The sequence below is a fragment of the Phalacrocorax aristotelis genome, chromosome 11, assembly GCF_949628215.1.
Source record: "Phalacrocorax aristotelis chromosome 11, bGulAri2.1, whole genome shotgun sequence".
Lineage (NCBI taxonomy): Eukaryota > Metazoa > Chordata > Aves > Suliformes > Phalacrocoracidae > Phalacrocorax > Phalacrocorax aristotelis.
In genome coordinates this window covers 2,029,629-2,048,202 of record NC_134286.1, presented here as the reverse complement: position 1 = coordinate 2,048,202, position 18,574 = coordinate 2,029,629, and the positions used below count along the sequence as shown (strand labels likewise).

Genomic DNA, 18,574 nt, shown 5'->3' with positions numbered 1-18,574 from the left:
CCAGCACTGGGGCAGGTTCCGAGCGAGGGGCCAGAGTGGTGACACCTGCGACGATGGGAGAGTCCTCGAGAATCTGCCTTTATGGGTGTTTGCTTTCCAAATGTTTACCCAGCCTTTTTGTTTGACCAAGTGCCTGCGCAGAGAGGAGCAGACCAGAGATGGCTATCAGGGCTGTCAACTCTCCCACGCCAGCCTGGGCAGGGATGGGTCAGGGCTCTCCCCAGCATGGGGACACCGGTGAGGGGCTGCCCCCTATTGCCCCCCCATGAGTCCTACCAGCACATGCCTAGGGAAGAGATGCCCATAGCATCTTCGGGGTGTCACCCCCCCCAAGGCATGGCACCGACCGCACGCAGCCACATCCCACCAGGAGCTGCCCAGGTCAGCCGGAGAGGGAGAGGGCCCCAGGGATGCCACATCCCAGCCCGGCATTCCCATCCCACCAGACAGTGGTACCCAGAGAGCCCCCCTCCCTCACCGCTGAGCCCAAAGCAGACAGAGAGGAGACCTCCCTCCTGAGCCCAATTAACCCAGTAAGAGCAGCTGCTGCCCCTCACCTCCCATTACATCCAACGTGACCCAGGTGGACATGGGAACTGCTTCGTTGCACCTGAGCACTGCAAGGGTGCCCGCAAAGCACAGCCACAGCCCTGGAGATGGGGCTGCCAGGGAGGGGGCACGGGTGGGTGGCGGGCGCACCCACACGGGGAGTGCAGGGGTATGGCTGCGGTGCCGCTGATCCTGCCCCCCCCAGCACGCACAGGCAGCAACAGGGCGGGTTGGAAATCTGTATTGGGTACAGAGGCGACAGAAAAGGCTCATCTGGGGCCAGACCAGCACCTGCCCCTTGCCCAGGGCCACACGGTCCCAGCTGAGGCCACTTCCATGGGTGCCCAAGTCTGGGAGTGTCCCCCCTCCACCCCAGAGGGGGATGTCTCCCCAGCCTGGTCCCACTCACCATGGGGATGCCACCCCAAAAAATCCCATCTCGTTCCCTCCTCCCATGATGCCCCCTCCCTCAGCTCGCGGTGTCCTGGCTATTTTGTGGGGACCCTGGCCATCGCTGGCCCTCCCACAACAGCCCCACGTCCTCAGGGGATGGCTGTGTCACCCACAGCTCCTCCAAACCCCTTTCAAGGGGAACCCTTTCCCAATCTCCCCTTCCCCTCACTTCCTCCTCTCCTCCCACCTCCCGCACAGGTTTTTCTGCTGGAGGAGCAGAGGGCTGGAGTGGGGACCGTCCCCCGTGTGTTCCTCGTGCCGGGCCGGCTGAAATCCCCACCCACAAGAGCCCGCTGCCCTTGTGAGCCAGGATCTGGCCGCCGGCACTGGCGCACTCAGAGGATGTGCAGCTCGTCCGTCTCCGACAGCCCGTATTTGGTCTTGTTCTCGTTGAAGAGCTTGAGCAGGGAGCGGACGTACATCTCGTGGTACATGTCCACCGTCTCGCAGCTTGGGTCCTCGATCTTGGGCACTGCCAGTGGCTCTCCCACTGTCGGGAGGGGAGGAAGGTCAGGCAGGCAGCTCAGGGATGCCCTTGGCTCACTGGGGACATTGCAGGGTGTCCTCCTCTGCCCCTCCACCTTCTGGGGGTCCCCTCCATCCTGATGGGCAACGCTTACCAACAGTGGTGATGGGTCTGGCATAGGGGAGGAAGCCCCGGGACTGGACGGAGGTGAGACCCCGGCCGTAGAAGACACAGGGAGCGAAGCCCATCATCTTCTGAAAGCGCTGCTGGATGCTCCTCATCCAGCTGCCCTCCTCAAAGACCACCTGACGGAAGAGGTCGTTCTCCCCAAAGGAGAAGGAGGGGACAAGGTAGGCCCTGTGGAGGGGACATGGTGAGTGGTGATGGGGTGCTGGGACCCCTGGAGCCCCACAGCAGCGGTGGCAGCGGTGCCCATGACCCACCCGTGCTGCAGGGCCATGCGGACAAATCCCTTGCGGTTCTTCAGGATGAGCGTGGTGACACCTGGACGGCAGGAGAGCGACTCGGCTGCACCGCCGATGACGATGGCTACCGCGTTGCCAGTGCCGTTCTTGGACAGCAGGTACCCGATGGCGCGGCGTGTCACTGGGCACAGGCCTGCGGTGGAACAGACAACCGGTGCTGTGGGACTGCCTGCCCGTGCAGCGCCCAGGTGATGGGGACCCTGCGAGGGACCCCCCACAAGGGACCGTGTCTGGTGGGACCCATGCAAGGGCCATGCAAGGTACAAGGGCCATGCAAAGACTGTGCAAGGACCATGCAAGGGACCGTGCCTGGTGGGACCATCCAATGGACAGTGTGAGGACCGTGCCTGGTGGGACTCTGCAAGGAGCATGTAAGGGACAGTGCAAGGACCCTGCAAGGGACAGTGCAAGGAACATGCAATGGACAGTACAAGGGACCATGCCTGGTGGGACTGTGCAAGGCGCATGTAAGGGACAGTGCAAGGACTGTGCAAGGAGCATGTAAGGGACAGTGCAAGGAGCATGCAAGGAGCATGCAATGGACAGTACAAGGGACCGTGCAAGGCGCATGTAAGGGACAGTGCAAGGACCGTGCAAGGCGCATGTAAGGGACAGTGCAAGGAGCATGCAAGGAGCATGCAACGGACAGTACAAGGGACCGTGCAAGGCGCATGTAAGGGACAGTGCAAGGACCGTGCAAGGCGCATGTAAGGGACAGTGCAAGGAGCATGCAAGGAGCATGCAACGGACAGTGCAAGGACCGTGCAAGGCGCATGTAAGGGACAGTGCAAGGAGCATGCAAGGAGCATGCAACGGACAGTGCAAGGACCGTGCAAGGCGCATGTAAGGGACAGTGCAAGGAGCATGCAAGGAGCATGCAACGGACAGTGCAAGGACCGTGCAAGGCGCATGTAAGGGACAGTGCAAGGAGCATGCAAGGAGCATGCAACGGACAGTGCAAGGACCGTGCAAGGCGCATGTAAGGGACAGTGCAAGGAGCATGCAAGGAGCATGCAACGGACAGTGCAAGGACCGTGCAAGGCGCATGTAAGGGACAGTGCAAGGAGCATGCAAGGAGCATGCAACGGACAGTGCAAGGACCGTGCAAGGCGCATGTAAGGGACAGTGCAAGGAGCATGCAAGGAGCATGCAACGGACAGTGCAAGGACCGTGCAAGGCGCATGTAAGGGACAGTGCAAGGAGCATGCAAGGAGCATGCAACGGACAGTGCAAGGACCGTGCAAGGCGCATGTAAGGGACAGTGCAAGGCCCGTGCAAGGGACGGTGCAAGGGCGCCCCCTGCTGCGAGAGAGCTCCCAGGGAGGGCGGGGACCCCCGGGCTGCCAGCCCTGCGGGCAGGGTGCAGGCAGAGTGCAGGCAAGGTGTGGGTGGAGTTCAGGCAGGGCACCTCCTCTGCCCTGCCTGCTCCCGGGTTTCCCCACAGATGGGACCGGGGAGCCCCCCTGGAGCCCCGCTGGAGTCCCCCGTGCCCGTGGGCATTGCTCTCTCCATGGCAGCAGGCAGAGGTGGGCAGGAGCGGGACAGGCAGGGGGGTGCATCCCTGGGGCACCCACTTAGCTCAAGGCAGCACAGCAGGCCATGCCTGCAGGGCTGCCCGTGAGGGTGCCCTCCATGCCCGTAAGGGCGCCTGCCCCGCCGCCCTCGGACCCTCACCCCCGCTCATCAGGTACTCCCTGAAGACGGGCAGGCGGAAGTTGCCGGCCAGGGTGGTGAGGAAGGGCCGGATGCCCGGGAACATCTCCCCGAAGCCCGTCGAGCCCGTGATGAAGTTGCAGAAGGCGCCGACGCAGAGGATGCCGTGGGGGTGGGAGCCGATGATGTAGTTGTGGCTGGGGGACAGGTCATGCGTCTTCACCAGCTGCAGGGACAAAATAGTGTTGTGGGGACATAACGGCGGCACGTCCTTTTGGGTGGTACCTCCACCCGCACGAACATCCCGTCCCGGCTCCCCACGCCGTACCTTCACGGGGAAATAATCCCGAAAGTGGTTCCACACGGGCCATCGCCGCAGGCACGGCAGCCTCCTGCCACCTGCAAACCAGGGAGGGATGGCAGGAGATGACACCCACCCCAGCAGGCAGCAGGACCCGTGGGAAACACTCCCTGCGGACCTGCCGCATCCCTCTTCCCACCACGATGATGACGGGGGAGAGGAGGGAAAGAGCAGATGGGGTATGGTGCTCCCCATTTGCTGTGCTGGGACGGACCCAGGGAAAGGGGGGACCCCACACCCCATCCTGCTGCAAAGCTGGAGGAAGCGGGGGGGCTCTGCCCATCCCCACCTTTCTCCGGCGTGTCCCAGTCGAAGATGATCCAGGCCAGGTAGAGTGCAGAGATGGGCCAGAAGCTGGTGAACACCAGGTAAATGAGGAGCAGCAGGCTGACAGTTCCTGCAGGAGCCACGGAGAGGGGGTGAGCAGGTGCACGCCCACCCTGCTGGGATCCTCCCCCACAGCCCCCTACTCACCCAGCAGCAGGAAGCTGAGCACCCACTGCAGCACAGAGAGGAGCTGGAGCCAGGAGCGGATGTCTCGCTGTGAGGGCCAGGGTGCTGCGAGCAGGGTGCGCAGGGCAGTGTGGATGCTGGCGCGGCTGCCTGCGAGGAGGGACGGGGCACCCAGCCCAAAACAGCACGGGTTGTGGAAATGCTGTCCCGGCTGGCCTGGGGGGTGTCCTGGTCTGGTGGTACCTGTGGCTGCTGGGGTTGGGGCATGGGGGGCAAGGCGGGAGGTAGGATGGGAAGGATGAAGCAGTTGGGCAAGGAAGGATGGGATGGGGTGGGGGATGCTCATCCTCAGAGAGCTCTGGACCATGCCAGGAGGTGGCCCTGGGCAACTGGAGCCTACTCTGGGGCCAGCCCTGCTCCAAGCAGGGGGCAGCTGGCAGGTTGGGCACCCCTAAGCCCAAAACAAATGCGCCTGTGAGCCTGGGTGCACCAGTGGAGCCAAGCGCAGGGGCATGTCTTGCACTGTGCCAAGGTTCCCGAAGACCAGGGGACGTTCAGGCTCATAGATAATTCAGGGTTTTCTTAGCCAGGCTGGTGCAGCAGGGAGGTGCAGGGCAGTGTCCGCCCCGCAGCAAGCCCCAAGGACAGCGGCCAGGGGCCGAGCCAGGTGGCCGAGGCTGGCCGCCCCCGATGAGCCTTGCATCCCACGAGGGACAGTCCAGCAGCCCATGGCCGCTCCACTCCCCGTGCCGCCCCCTTCCCTCCAGCCAACCTTGGTGAACCATTAACCGGCCTGGGCCAGGCGCCAGGATCCAAACTCCAGGCGCGGCCCCATCCCTCCTCCCTGAAACGGGCCCAAGGCGCTGGTCCCAGCGGCGCACTGCTCCTGGACAAAGGTCCACTGTGGCCGAGACCACCTGGCATGGCCACTGCAGCGAGCCATGCCAACCCTTGTATCACAATAGCCTTATTTTCTTGGGAAAACAACCCAAAATCAGCCTGCTGGCCAGACAGAGAGATGCTCAGGGTGAGACAGGAGCAGACCTGTCCCTATGGCTCCCCTGGCCAGGGACCCTCAGGTCCCTAGTGGGATCCTCGGGTGGGAGGCGAGCCACCAAACCCCAGTTTGGGTAGCTGAGGGAGGTTCAACTCCTCCTGGCTCTCTCCATGAATGGGACAATTGAAATAAATTAAACACTGGAGTCACCACCAGCATCAAAGAATTGTTTTCCCTCTCCCCTGAGCAGCGTGCCGAGCTTTAAGCGATCCCTCCTGCCCGTCCCTGCATGCCCAGCGAGGCTTCCCCAGAAGCCCGGCCACCCGCACACCCCCGCCGGTGTCAACTTCCAAAGCCCCCCCTTTTTTTTTTTCCAGGGGAGAAGCAGAGCTCTGCCTAGCGAATTTGTGCCTACCAAACAGTTGCTTTTTTTAGTTCGTTTTTCTAGCTCCCCCCAAGCACCCCGTGAATGTCCAGACCACAGACAGAAAATGGAGAAACCCTGGGGGTTCCGCTGCCAGCCCTGTCGACGGCGACAGAACGCTCTTCAAACCCAGAAATTAGGATTCTGCGGCCTGGGGCAGCAAGGAAAGACGAAGGGGAATTTGCAGCACTCTGGAGCATCTTGCGGGAGTAACGTTACCGAATGCATTGTCAGAAATTTCATTCCTATTGAGCAACTGTATGTTTTCCTCTGGTGCTGCTAACCCCAAATTGCTCCGAACACCTCCCTTTCCCCTAAGCAGTCTAAAGCCAATAGACAATAGTGACAACAAATGCTAGTTGCATGAGCAGTTCCTCGCATCGCCAGCGCATCAGACACCATTCAAACACGCTTTGGAAATATCTTACCACTAAGATTTTGGGAACAGGCTGCAATAATTGTTTTCATGGCGGCAAGGAGTTCTGCGCCAGACCCTGGTTCAGCAGGTTAAAAGGCGAGTTTGGAAATACCAGAGCGCGATTGATTGTGTATCCAGCTGCTTCAACCGGCTGATCCAAGGCAACCGTCTGCTGTGGAGGGGAGCGGACACGCTCCAGTCGTGGCTTGCAGAGCAAGGAGAAGAACTGATGGTCCTTGGGAGGATGAGGAGTCACAGCGAGCGGCGAGAAGCTGCTCTCGAGAAGGGCAGCCGCCGCTCCTTGGAAAGACACCGCTGCCGGCACTGGCGGTGGCCGCCGTCCCCCAGGAATGGTACCGTCCACACTTTGGGTATTTCACAAACCGCTGTCATGCTCTACCGGTGTGCCTCCCCTCCAGAACCGCCCGAAAACGTCATCCCGAAGCTCCCGCAGTACAGGAACACAGCCTGCCAGGCGGGCCCTGACCCTCAGCCCCAGCGCCCAGCACCATCCCCTCCTCTTCCACCCCTAAGAGGGGCACCGGGGTCAGCTAGCCCTGCCTGCTAGCCCAGGAAGACTGGAGCACTGCCTGGAGAGGACTGGAGGGAAAAAAAATGAGAAGGAAAGAAGAGCAGCACAAAAGCAGCACTGAGATGGGGCCTAACGGCCAAAGGAACAGCAAAAAGCCACAGGAACTAATTCACTCAAGCTACTTCTCAGGATCTACCTCGCCAGAGGTTCTCGCTAGGAAGAGCTGGCTAACGTCATCTGTATGGAAAGGATAAATATATATAGATATACATTATCATATATAGCATCAGTAGGACTGCACATGCTGTTAAAGTGAAAAACGTTTCACAGGAGAGGTTTGGAACCCAGGAACCCACAAACACTCATAAACTGCTGTTGTAGATTGTAGAGACTAGAAAGGGTGCAACAGCACTCACAGATGTAGATCAGTTAAGAGGAGCCGAGATTGCAGATTGCTACACATAACATGTCGAAGCTCCCCTGCAGCCTAGCTGGCCCCTCAGGCATGCCTGAATCATGCTAACAGGGAGGAAAACCCCCAGATTCTTTCGGAATCGCACTGTCCCCAGAGGTAAGGGAGTGCTTTGCTGATGAACCCAACTGCACCAAATCAAAGAGGGTAAATGCCTCCTGGCCGGCTCCAGGTGACACACTGCCACATACGCAAGCTGCGGTGATGCTCTGTGGGGATTTTTTTTACCCCAACATTTGTTAAGAGCTTTAGAACGACTGCAGGCACAGCTGCCAGCCCACGCTGAGCGACTCCAGAGCTTCCCGCTACGATTCCTCACTTTCTCGCCCAGTAACACCCACCGCATGCCGGGTCAGTGCCAGGTAAAGCAGACCAGTCATGCCCCCTCTCTTCTCACTCAGTTCAGGATTAGTGCCAGCAGCTGTTCAAACTAACTTCAGAGGAATCCAGAAAGGGTTTTCACCTCTTCAGGGTTACTCTGTAAGTAGACTTCAAAGCACACCGACAAACAGTGTGCTACCTGGCTCGAATACGGCACCATTTGTGCCAGTGTTGGCCCCGTAGGGCTCTGCAAGACGTCTGGACACACACACGTTGCGCACACAGTATGCGTGCTGTGGCCACGCAGACCCCACGTTATGCTGAGCAAAAAGGACAAACATTTCTATTAAGGCATTTGTACTATGTGTAGTATCAGCACTTCAAGACATTGCCCTCGAAGCGCCCGACCTACTTAACGCCAAAAAAATGCCAAACCACTTCAGCCTGCCCGCTCGGGGAGGAACAGCGGGACAAGCCTGTGGAAAGGCCACAGCCGAACGCCTGGCTGCACACAGACCTCCCTGCTGACGTGAACGCTGCACTGCAAGCTGGTGCGTTCAGAAGCCTCGGCCAAAAAGTCTGCCCGTCTGACATTGCCTATTTCCCATCCCCAACTCCCCTGGTTGCTGGAAACCAGCCTTAACAGACTTGCTCTAAGAGCCTAGGACGAAGAGCAAGGGATTTGCACAACAAAAACTAGGCAGCACAAGAGATTTTATTTTGCTTAAAATATAGAGGAAAAAAATAAATACATCCACCCACAATACAATGAGCAGTTTCCAAATTCATGTACTTTTCTTTCAAGGACTTCCTCTGACTGGGAGAACAGAGGCAGTCTGACCCCTCGGAAAGAGCTCCACCTGACAGGAGCTCTGTGGTACCACTGTACACGACCAGTGCACTCAGTCTGACATTTAACGTAAACCAGAGCAAACTTATGTTCACTCCTCTGCCTCCGGTGCCTCCCAGAGAAGCCAAGGATACCTCCGTGTATGTACAGTGTATTTACTCCTATATCTCCAGGACACAGGCAATTCTTACAGGATTTCCAGGCCCTGCTCCCTCTGCAGCGAGAGCATCAGCCCACATTCTGCCGGTTGCCATAGCCTCTTGGGTGTGTATCTTTCCAGTCATCCCAGTTTCGAGCTTTTTGAAGAGCATCCTCATCGTCCTCCTCCTCTTTTTTCTCTTGCTGCTGCTCCTGCAACTCTTCCTCAGTTATACCTGCTGAAGGTCAAGAACAGGAGTGAGGGACGGTGGAAGATCCCTAGTCAAGTTCTCAAAAGAGAAGCCCTGCCAGGAGCCGGTCTCAACAGAAAGCAGGAATTGTCAAAGAGCAGTCTAGCAATCCAGTTATTCTCACAGCCTGATGAAGTCTGTTCTTCCTCTTCCTCAGTCAGTGGGTGTTTTACACCCTGAACATATCCCTGTTCACCCTCCCCCCTCCACCAGCTTCCCAAATTCTTTATTCCAAGCTTTGCCGCTCTGTACCTGGTGCTCTCTGAGGCGCGCTCTGACCAGACACGACCCCTTGCCTTCTGCGCTGCTCATACCAGTCATCCACGGTCATCGTAGGCAGGCCGGGATATCCAGCACCAAACACTCTACAGGAAGAGAGGGGCACTCAAAGGCGGCACTTTACATCTCTACGAATGAGCCGACGCAGCAACAACCATGCACAGAACTACTCTGTAATTCAATTTGTACTAAAAACATATGGCTTGTTATCAAGGAGGGCTTGAGAACAAACGTATTTCTACAGCTTGGGCCTTCAGCAACAGATTTCCGTAACATCATTTAAAGAGTTCACCCTGCTAGTTTAGGGAGGGGAAGACTGTTCTAGTCCAAAGGCCTTCAGTCGCTTCTCCAGCCCAAAGGAGAACACTGTGTTACTACAGCTTGCCAAGGAGGCCCCTGGGAACTGAATTAGGCACTGCTTGGCTAAATAGATATATGGAAGGCTCAGGGCAAATAATGTCAAAAGCACGAGAAGAAATGTGGTTTCTATCCCATTTTGTGCTTTAGCTGCCATATTCCTTGCAAGAATCTCAGGGTGCCACAAAGCCTTGCAGTTAAAAACTGTATTCTTGTGACTGACGGTTCGCTAGCAGGTATCGCAACTTCCCAGCCCCTAAGATCACTTGTTGGAACTCAGTGAAATCTTCCAGAGTTTATATTAGATTAAGAGAACACATGTGCTTTTCTGCTGGGCTCTATTTTAACAGTGAACAATCCTGTTATATCACACAGAGGTTAGAGGGGCAGATAAGCCTTGCCTCTCCGCAGCTTACTAAACAGCAAGCATGTGGCCTATAAACTAACACAGTAATATTTGCTTATTACAATCTCCTCTTCTGTCCCCCCAACAGGAGGAAGCAGCATTAGCCAAGCTGCTGCAGTGTGCTGGTAACAGAAGAAATCAGAGAAAGTTCAAGAAATGCATTAGATGATCCCCCCACCCCCTGCCCAGACGCACGACCCATGCCATCTTGATGTGACATATGCTGCCCAGAGTGTCCGGAGGTAACGACTGGTTTTCTGCACTTGAAAGAGTATTTTAAGGTTGAGGTGAGAACAGACCACTGCCTTGTCCTGTGTCTAAATAATCATTAAACAACATACTTAGCCTGAGCAGCATCTCGGGTAAGAATGAAAGGTTTCAGTGGAGCCCTGGCTTGCCGAGAAGTACCATGTGGTGGTGCTGAAGACTGAAGGTGCAAACAATAGTCATGAGATAATCGCGTAGACGAGAATCCCCTTCACTGCTTCCCACCCCCAACAACTTATTAAAGGTCTTGTAGAAGAGGAACGCCTCTGCTGTCAGAGGAACATCCCAAGATGGACACTTTGGGCCTTAATCCAGTTTAAATCATGAACTCCACCTGTGAGCTTCTACAAATCACTTCTCCTTGTGTCTTTGTTACACACCCGTTCTGATCAAAGTGGAAAGCTGACAGAGCTAAACCAGATCAGCTCAGATCAAAGCATGAAATAGAGCTTATTTTTCCCAGAGATCAAACGCAGAACACTCTGAAGCGAGTAGACCCCATCGTTCCCAGTGGTATCACCAAGGGCACCAGGCAACCCACACAAGAGCAGAGTTCTGCAACGCCAATAATGAACTACACAAACCAGCTGCGCCAAAAACGCTGGACTATGGTCTATGTCAGCACATTATGGGTTTTTATTTCTAGTCAGACAATTTAGGTGAGTAACAAAAAGCCCAGGAACACTGTTCTAGACAGGAACAGCAGGTCTATGAGAAGCTTTCAGCATTCAGAACAGGCATTTCTTTCTGTAATGTGGACGCTTTGTATCCCAGAAGCATAGGTTTGAAAGAAATCACAAGGGTCTTCTTTTAATTTACAGATATACTTAGTTCTTTAGAGTTAATGGTCTGGCAGAACCCAGCAAGGTGGAGAACAGCCTCTGCACGCAGACTGGTTCAGCTCTGACACTCGACGCTCTAGCATTTCACAAGCCATAACTGTCTAGAACATGTGGTAGCACCAGACAGTGACTAATCCAAAAATCAGACCACTGCTCATTCAGGATTAAACCAAACCCCACCTGCTTGTGCTGTGACTGAGCTAAATTTCAGTTGGGAATTCACAGAATAAAACTTATGAAACTCTGCTGTTGAATTCCTCTGTGGTTCATTTACTTGCAACAGCATCTACCAGCAGGTCTGACTACCCAGAGTTCGTAGGACCCGCAGTGCAAGAGAGATCTCATACCTGCTTTGCTGTACCTCTGCTCCTCAGGATGACCATTTCTTGGTCAATACTCTCAATTTCCTCAAGGCTGGTGTTGATCCATTTCTGGATTTGCAGTATGTAATATTCCCGTATCTGATCCTCATCTGCTTGCTCGCTCTCCACAAAGGTTCTCATAGAGGCCAACCTGTTCTCCAGCTCCTTCTTCTGCTTATATCTGTCTCAAAGAGGACAAAACGAGATCTTTTCAGTAACCGTTCTCTAACACAACCTAGATAGTGTTTTCTAAAATAAACCATTTCCTATTTCTTGAAATTCAATCAAACGTAGTTAGAGAGCCACCTCCTGTCCCAATCCTCTTCTAACTGCTTTTCACAGAGGTGACAGTCGCTGACCAGTGCTCACTGGGGTACACAAATCCCAGACGTTCATAAAGCTCCCATGCCTTTGACAGATCTCCTTGCGCGAGGAGGACCCACCCACGTAACAACTGAGCAAGAGTCCTGTAGAACTAAAGCACTGACTTACAGGCACGTACCCGTTGAGAGGCGGAGGAGCACTGGCAGCACCAGATCACACTGGATCACCATTTACTGATGACCTCTCGATGCGTAAGCAAGAGACAAAACGCCAAGCAGGGGGATCCATCTCCCCACCTCATCTGACTGACAACAGAAGGTTTTTGACACATGAAAACTACAGAAATCAGAAGAGTTCCATTCTGCTTAGAAAAGGTTTTGAAAATGTACAGTTATATACATATACGCAGCACCAAGATCTTTTCCTCCTGTCTTCCCCATCGCTTCCATCTGTCAGTTCAAATTTAGACATTATACAGGATCTTTACTACTCTTCGTAAGAGGTTTCATGTAATGTCATGCATTTAAAAAGAAAACTGTATACAAAAAGGGAAGTTGCGACGGTTTAGTGCTGTAATTTAAGTATCTCCCATCTGTTAAAAGCAGTTTTAATAAGACAGATTAAATTTAGAGGCGCCTCTCTCAATTATTTTTTTCTTCTCCTTAAAGTTGAGCAATCCTTGACAATTAAGCCTCCCAGGTAAAATTAGGCAAGCTGGGCAACATTAATTTCCTGGAGAAAAACAGGACTTTAACTCATCAGCTCCTTCACTGAGAAATCCAATGTAATAGCTATTTTGAATTGCTTCTATATGACACGAAGATATCAAGGAGCTGCTTGTAAGGCAGATTAAAACACTTCCAATTTCTCTCAGGCGTTTTTTGGGGGTGGGGTGGTGGTGTTTTTTAATAGAATTTTGGCCTCCTGGATTTTTTGACCTTTCCAGGAATTAGTTATTAAAGGGGGGAACTACCTATCTAATACACTTCCAGGCTAAATACTTGCGTGCCACTTCCCTCAGTTACAGTGCCACCTGGAGAACGAACAGTGAGAATCAAGGATTAGAAACCTACGGGAGCTGAAAGGACAAGGAGCGTACAAGGGTTGTTCTGAAAAAACAAACCCATCCACAAATGCTCCACAGGGAACCCCCAAAACCACACCTGGACGGGCTGCACTCCCGACTGCCCAGCCCTGTCCTGCAGGGAAGGAAAGCAAACCACTCCGTTCCTGTTTGTTTTTACACTCCCAGCAGGATAAGCTCTCTTCAGTTGGCTGTGGCAATCCCAGCCCGCCCCCTGGGACGCTGCAGCGCCTGCTCTCTCAGAGAGCAAGGCTAAAGGCAGCTAGGACAAGACAGGCCTGGAGTTGGTGCAGTGATACAGGCCTTCTTAGGAAAATCCTTGTTCATACAGTCTATGCATTTTACTGAGAGTAGATATAATTGCAATGTCTCACCCTGATCAAGTACCAACCTGCTTGCAGAGCTCACAACAGAGGCACCTCCTGTTTGCCTTCAAGCAGGAGTCACGGTACAGGCAAACACAAGCCGCAGCGAGAGGGGGGTTCATGTGTAACCAAAGCCCTACCTGCAGCACCCACAGAACTTGCTTGCGCTCGGGAGGTGACGTGCAGCTCCGAGGCTACAAAAAGGAGCCTGTGCTGAAGAGGTGCTGACCCTGAAGGCCCTGATGTATTCTGGTATCCCAAACCCACCTCAGTGAGGTTATTCTCTAGAATATAAGTCATAACTTTGTATTCATGCAATTTAAACAGCTCTCCAGCCCAGCTTGGGCCTCCCAGTGCTACCACAATAACTGACAACTTGATTGTCAAAATCTCCAGCTGAAGCATGACAACGAGGCATAAACCACCTCTTTTTTTAAAGATTTAATAAGCACACTGGCAGGTATCTTCCAACGGGGGTGGCTTTTCACTGTCAGCAGTGACTAAGGAACCCATCATGAGAGCTTTTGCGTGGCTCTTCTTCAATGACCAGAAACTAAAGACATAAATGCACCTCCCCGTCCGTGCACAACCCAACAGCATTAAGTAATAATGTGGTGCATCTCTTAAAAATCAATGTTTCCTGATCAAAGTATTCCAATACCAAGGGAAGCAGTTCCTTCCTGACAGTCCTGTCCGCACAATCTCGCACTGCCTGAGGCTCTCCCCTTCTCTTAAACTGCTTACCAAAAGCCTTTAAAGACCGCAAAGTCAGAGCCTACCTTTCGATTTTGGCTTGCCTACTCGACGCCATGGCCACCAGGCTGGTCTGGGCAGCAGCAGGGCCCCCCAGGGATGGGCTCCCAGCATCCTCCTCCTGGGGGGGACTGGCGGGGGGCAGGTGGAAGCTGCCCAGGCCGTAGCTGCTGCAGAGCTTGAGAAAGCGCCAGAAGTGGGCCCGAGCGCTCTCCAGGTGCTCCAGCCTCCTGCTCAGGTCGACCTGCTTCAGCGTCAGGGCCCCCAGCAGGGCAGGCAGCGGCAGGTACTTCAGGTCGGCCGAAGCTATCTCCTCCAGCTCCTCGTTCTCACTACAAGGGGACAGGCAAGGTGAGGCGAGCCTTCCCCTTCCCACTCTGCTCCATCCAAGCCCAGCCCACTCTGTGGGGGCCGGAGGCCTGTGTGGAGGCGGCAGAAGGCATGGAGGGCCCTCGCACAGCCTCACTGGGCCCCTCCAGGCCCAGACCCACACCCAGACCCTCGCAGTCCCAGACCCAGGTCCAGGCTCAGGCCCAAGCCCAGACCCAGACCCAGATCCGGGCTCGGGCTCAGACCCAGACCCAGACCCAGATCCGGGCCCAGGCCCGTCCCTCCCCTCACCTGAACAGGTCCAGCTGCGCCACCATGGCGGCCGCCCGTTGCAGGGCATCCAGACCCTGCCGCACCTTATCCTGCACGGCGGGGGCCCCCGAGGAGGGCTCGGCGCCGGTCTCCACCTCCTCCCAGAGCCGCCGGCCCGCCGCCAGCAGCTCGGCCAGCCGCGGCCCCGCACCGGCCCCCTCCGCCATGCTGGGCCGGGAAAGCGTAGCCGCCCAACCGCTTCCGGGTCGGCCGGGAATGACCCCCCCGTCGCCGCCATCTTGGTGAGGGCAGCGGCGGCGCCCGAACGAGCGCGGCCGCCATGTTGGTTGTGGCGGGCCGAATGCAGGGCCGGGCCCGGGGACCCCCGCGGCGGGCAGGCAGCATCGCCCACGCGAGGCTCGGCGTGGCCGTGGGGCCTCACGTGCGTGCGGTGCGCCTGAAGCTGCTCCTGACTGCCGCACAGGCCTCCCCAGGCCCTGCGGGGGGCCCCCGGGGAAGGAGCAAGGGCGGTGCGGTCCAGTAAACCCGCAAAATTGAGGCTATTTAGATAAATGGACAGAAAGCGTGCAGCCCCTCGGGCTGGGACGGCGGGTGACACGCGGGGTCCTCTCCTGCTCCTGGGAGAGCCTGAATGATGCTGAGCTTTAGGATACAGCAGGACTTAGTCCAGGCTTGTGCTGTGCAGGGCTTTTACTCCGTAGTCCGGGACCTAAATGTGAGAGACGATCCTGGCAGCACGCAATGCGCAGCTCGAATGCTCAGCAGCGTGGTCCTACGGTTTATTTGTTTAAGCACAGCACCTTCCATTTCTTCCCTCTGTACTCTTTTTACAACAAAAGGAAGCTAAGCAGCCTTTCTAATTTCTTTTTTATTTAGCTCCTAAGTCCCTTCTTACAATATCTCTGACACTTAAATAGGCATAGGGCAGGTAAGGGTTAAACCTGGGCTTTTAGGAACTGATGTTGGTCCCTTAGAAACACAGGTAACTGACCTAGATGTGAGAAATATATATGGTGTAACTATAATTCACGGCCGGCCAGAAGCACTCGGCCTCCAAGAATGAGTCAGTTTACGATTTACTCTGTTTGCTTCATACCTACGTGAGATAGCTCGATAAAAAGCTACTCATAAAAACCAGAAGAGCTGTGGGTTTGCGTCCCCGTTTGCTGCGCCCTGAGCACCCGGCAGCGGTGTCACTCTCCTGCCACCCTCCGTGCGTCCGCTTTGCTCAGGCTGCAAAGGCAGGCGCCGGTATGTCAAGAGCCGACGGCGTCGTTCTGTGGCGTTCCTGTGTGCCAGGCAGGAGGCGAGGAAAGCGCTGTGTCCAGCGGTGGGAGAATTAATTAGTATAATGATTGGAAGTGGAATGAGGCCAGGAATCTACAGCCGTTTGTTCTTCACTAGCAGAAGATGTTTTGGTGTCTCCAACAATCACAACTAGTTCGCTTTCATCAAGGCAACACCACTCTCAGTATAGCGTCTTACTCCTTTGTATGTATCAGTTAAAAGCTACAGTAAACCTGTCACATCATCGCCGCCTGTAACCGCTAAGACTCAACGTTTATTTCAGCTGCACTTCTAAGGATCAGAGCAAAAGAGCGAACTCCTCTGTTGCGTTATCCTTTGTGTTACCCCGAGAGTCCCTGAGCAGTTCACAGATCACCTTTCTGTAGGTTATCTCTGTTTAATCTTTAACAAACACCTCCTTAGGACATTCTCCTTGGAGGCCTTCACCTCTCCGAGCAAGCCAGGCAGGTTCATAGGCTTGCGCTCCACGTAATTGTCAATAGGCTGAGGATGGAGCATGGGATCTCAGCCCACCTCCCCTCCCCTAAAACTGCAGGGCAGGAGAGGCAGTTTTGACCCAGAGCATCAGAGGTAGCACAGGACAGGCCTTGAGCAGCATGTTATCCCGGCTCACCAGGCAAACTAGACCAAGAGGATAGGAAATCTGTGTGAGGCCTGGTTTCCTCTACGGTGGAGAAGGCTTTGCCTCTAAGAGCCAAGTGGGTTAGCTTGTTGGAAGCTCCTGAATCCCCTTGCTAGAAGTTAATCAGTCCTGTTTTTATCTGCTGTCCCAGCTGGCCAAGAAGAGGTTTCAGTTACACCACGGAGGCATGAAATCAGTAAGGGTTAGCGACCAGGATCACCCACAGTCTGCTCTTCAGCTCCAGCGTAGCAAACTGCAAGTGCCCACGCATGTTGTTCTTCTCCTGCCTGAGGTCTGCCTGGCAGGATGTGGTTTTTTGAGCTGCCCCTTCTAATTACAGAGCTAATGTACACAAGAAAAACAAATAAATTAATCTTTGGAAGGCATAATTACGCAGCAAGACCCTATTCACACCACAATGAGCCTCAAGCTGGTGACTAGAGGAATAGTAGCTGTGATTAGTCCCACTGCACGTGAAAAAGGGGGAGCTCCTGGAGCTCTGGCAAGCTGGGGATCGATCTCTCCCTCTCCCCAGTTCTGCCAGGTGTCTTGGTGCGGTAGGTTTTCAGCATAAAGTCAATACCTAGGGATCAGCCTCAGCTTCTGGAGTGTTCTTACATTTCCACTTCCAGACATGAAACATGCCCACGTGCTTTCCATTATACAGGTAGTAAAACCAGCCACCACAGTGTATCGCATTTAATGCACATGTGTAGAACATCTGGCCGTGCACATCCAGAAAGCCTGTCCGGTGCTTCCCAGGAGCTCCAGCATGTTACATGTACATCCAGACTTCCTGGAAGGTGTTAGAGCTTCTGCATGTCATCCTGCAGCCCACGAGCGCTGCTCCAGCCAGACTGAAGCACGCCTGGAAATTCCATATTCCACCACACAGGATGTGCACAGTGGTCATGGCTGACACACACACAAGCTGAGAAAGTCCTCAAAATCTGTACGGCCCTGGTTCTGGGCTGGTGGGAGGATGCTCTTGGAAAAGCCCGGTTGGATGGCAGCCCCAGTGTGGCTCACAGGCCCATGCCAACTTCTGCTCTGGAGAGGAGACTGTTCTGCGGCTCCTTCCCTGCTTTAACTCACTTTCTGATGGACCTTGGAGGCAGCGTCTCCAGCAACGCACAAAGGGAAGATGCTGCTATTTAGGGACTCAACAAGAAGGCCACAGCATCTTCTCTGTACTGGCAGAAAGGCGATGCGGAAAGTCTGCCATGAGCAGCCTCCAGGACGCTGCCTGCACTGAACACAGGTGAGTTTAAGCAAGCAACAGGGAAAAATATGGGCTGGTGAAGGGAGACTAGGGTGCTCAGAAATGCCACCCGACTCCTCCTGGCCCCTGCGGACATGATGGGGATGCCACAAACCTGCGGTATCTGAGGCTTTTCCACTCTGATTGAGCAATTTGCTGACATAGAGGGTTCAGAGCTGGAAGGGATGCTGGCCTGCCCATCCTAGGAGAAGGGATGGAGGTCTCCTTCCCCTCTGAACCTCACACAGCCATTGCCGCAACTGCCCGTCAAGATACGCCCAAGGGCCCTCGGTCTGCAGGTCTTCCGGCTGTTACTCACCTATGTTGATTTGTCCCTGTCCCTCAGCTGAAGATCCCCATAAGGACAATCCCTATTATTATTTCTCATCCTTAGGGCATCATGATATTGCTGAACACCCCAGAAATAAAAGAGAACAGAGATACAAGGGTTTTTCCTTGAATACAAGTCTTTACTCATATTTGTGTCTTGCGGTGTGATAGCGTGGGCACCAACTATGCCAAAGGTCCAAGCAACATCCCCAGGATGTTTACAGCAGTACAGATGTTGATCCACAGCTGAGCCCCCAGACAGTGGCCCCATCCCCTGCTGTATCCTTGTTCTGGCTTAGCTTTCTTTGGGAAGAACACAAGCAAAAAGCTGGCAGAGGTCCTGACCCACGGTCCTATCCGAGCTGCAATCCAGGGCTGTAGGGAAGAAACAGCCCAACATGTTCTTGAACACAGAGTCAATCTTCCTCCAGAATGCTTACTTGATTACCAACAGCTTGTTGCCCTTGCTCAGATTATCCTCCTGGAATAAGTTTATGCAGCATCCCTCAAGAAATAAAGAAATTAAAAGGGGGGGGGGGTGGGGGGGGAGAAGAGTGCTTTAGCAGCAAAGTCAAGAGTCCATAAAAA

General features: G+C 54.6%; 2 protein-coding genes and 1 long non-coding RNA gene across 4 annotated transcripts; all 3 read right to left on the bottom strand.

Annotated features, from left to right (window-relative positions):
• Nucleotides 1-774: 774 nt before the first annotated feature.
• Nucleotides 775-6,633, bottom strand: LOC142063160 (diacylglycerol O-acyltransferase 2-like). Its single transcript, XM_075106573.1, has 8 exons — nt 6,270-6,633; nt 4,442-4,570; nt 4,257-4,364; nt 3,935-4,005; nt 3,628-3,832; nt 1,912-2,086; nt 1,623-1,825; nt 775-1,492 (listed from the first exon to the last, which is right to left on the bottom strand). The coding sequence occupies exons 1-8, from the start codon at nt 6,307-6,309 to the stop codon at nt 1,338-1,340; spliced, it is 1,086 nt and encodes a 361-aa protein (XP_074962674.1). The 5' UTR covers nt 6,310-6,633; the 3' UTR covers nt 775-1,337.
• On the bottom strand, nt 2,354-3,621 carry LOC142063161 (uncharacterized). Its single transcript, XR_012662661.1, has 2 exons — nt 3,524-3,621; nt 2,354-3,361 (listed from the first exon to the last, which is right to left on the bottom strand). It is a non-coding gene; the product is annotated as an uncharacterized LOC142063161 (long non-coding RNA).
• A 1,648-nt stretch (nt 6,634-8,281) lies between the features above and the next one.
• IGBP1 (immunoglobulin binding protein 1) lies at nt 8,282-14,704 on the bottom strand. 2 transcript variants are annotated; one of them, XM_075106570.1, is made up of 6 exons: nt 14,484-14,704; nt 13,889-14,194; nt 11,322-11,517; nt 10,207-10,292; nt 9,076-9,188; nt 8,282-8,808 (listed from the first exon to the last, which is right to left on the bottom strand). In XM_075106570.1, the coding sequence occupies exons 1-6, from the start codon at nt 14,669-14,671 to the stop codon at nt 8,663-8,665; spliced, it is 1,035 nt and encodes a 344-aa protein (XP_074962671.1). In that variant the 5' UTR covers nt 14,672-14,704; the 3' UTR covers nt 8,282-8,662. The 2 variants fall into 2 exon arrangements, with proteins under 2 accessions (XP_074962671.1, XP_074962670.1); XM_075106569.1 differs by having other exon boundaries at nt 8,282-8,811; nt 14,484-14,702.
• Nucleotides 14,705-18,574: the final 3,870 nt, after the last annotated feature.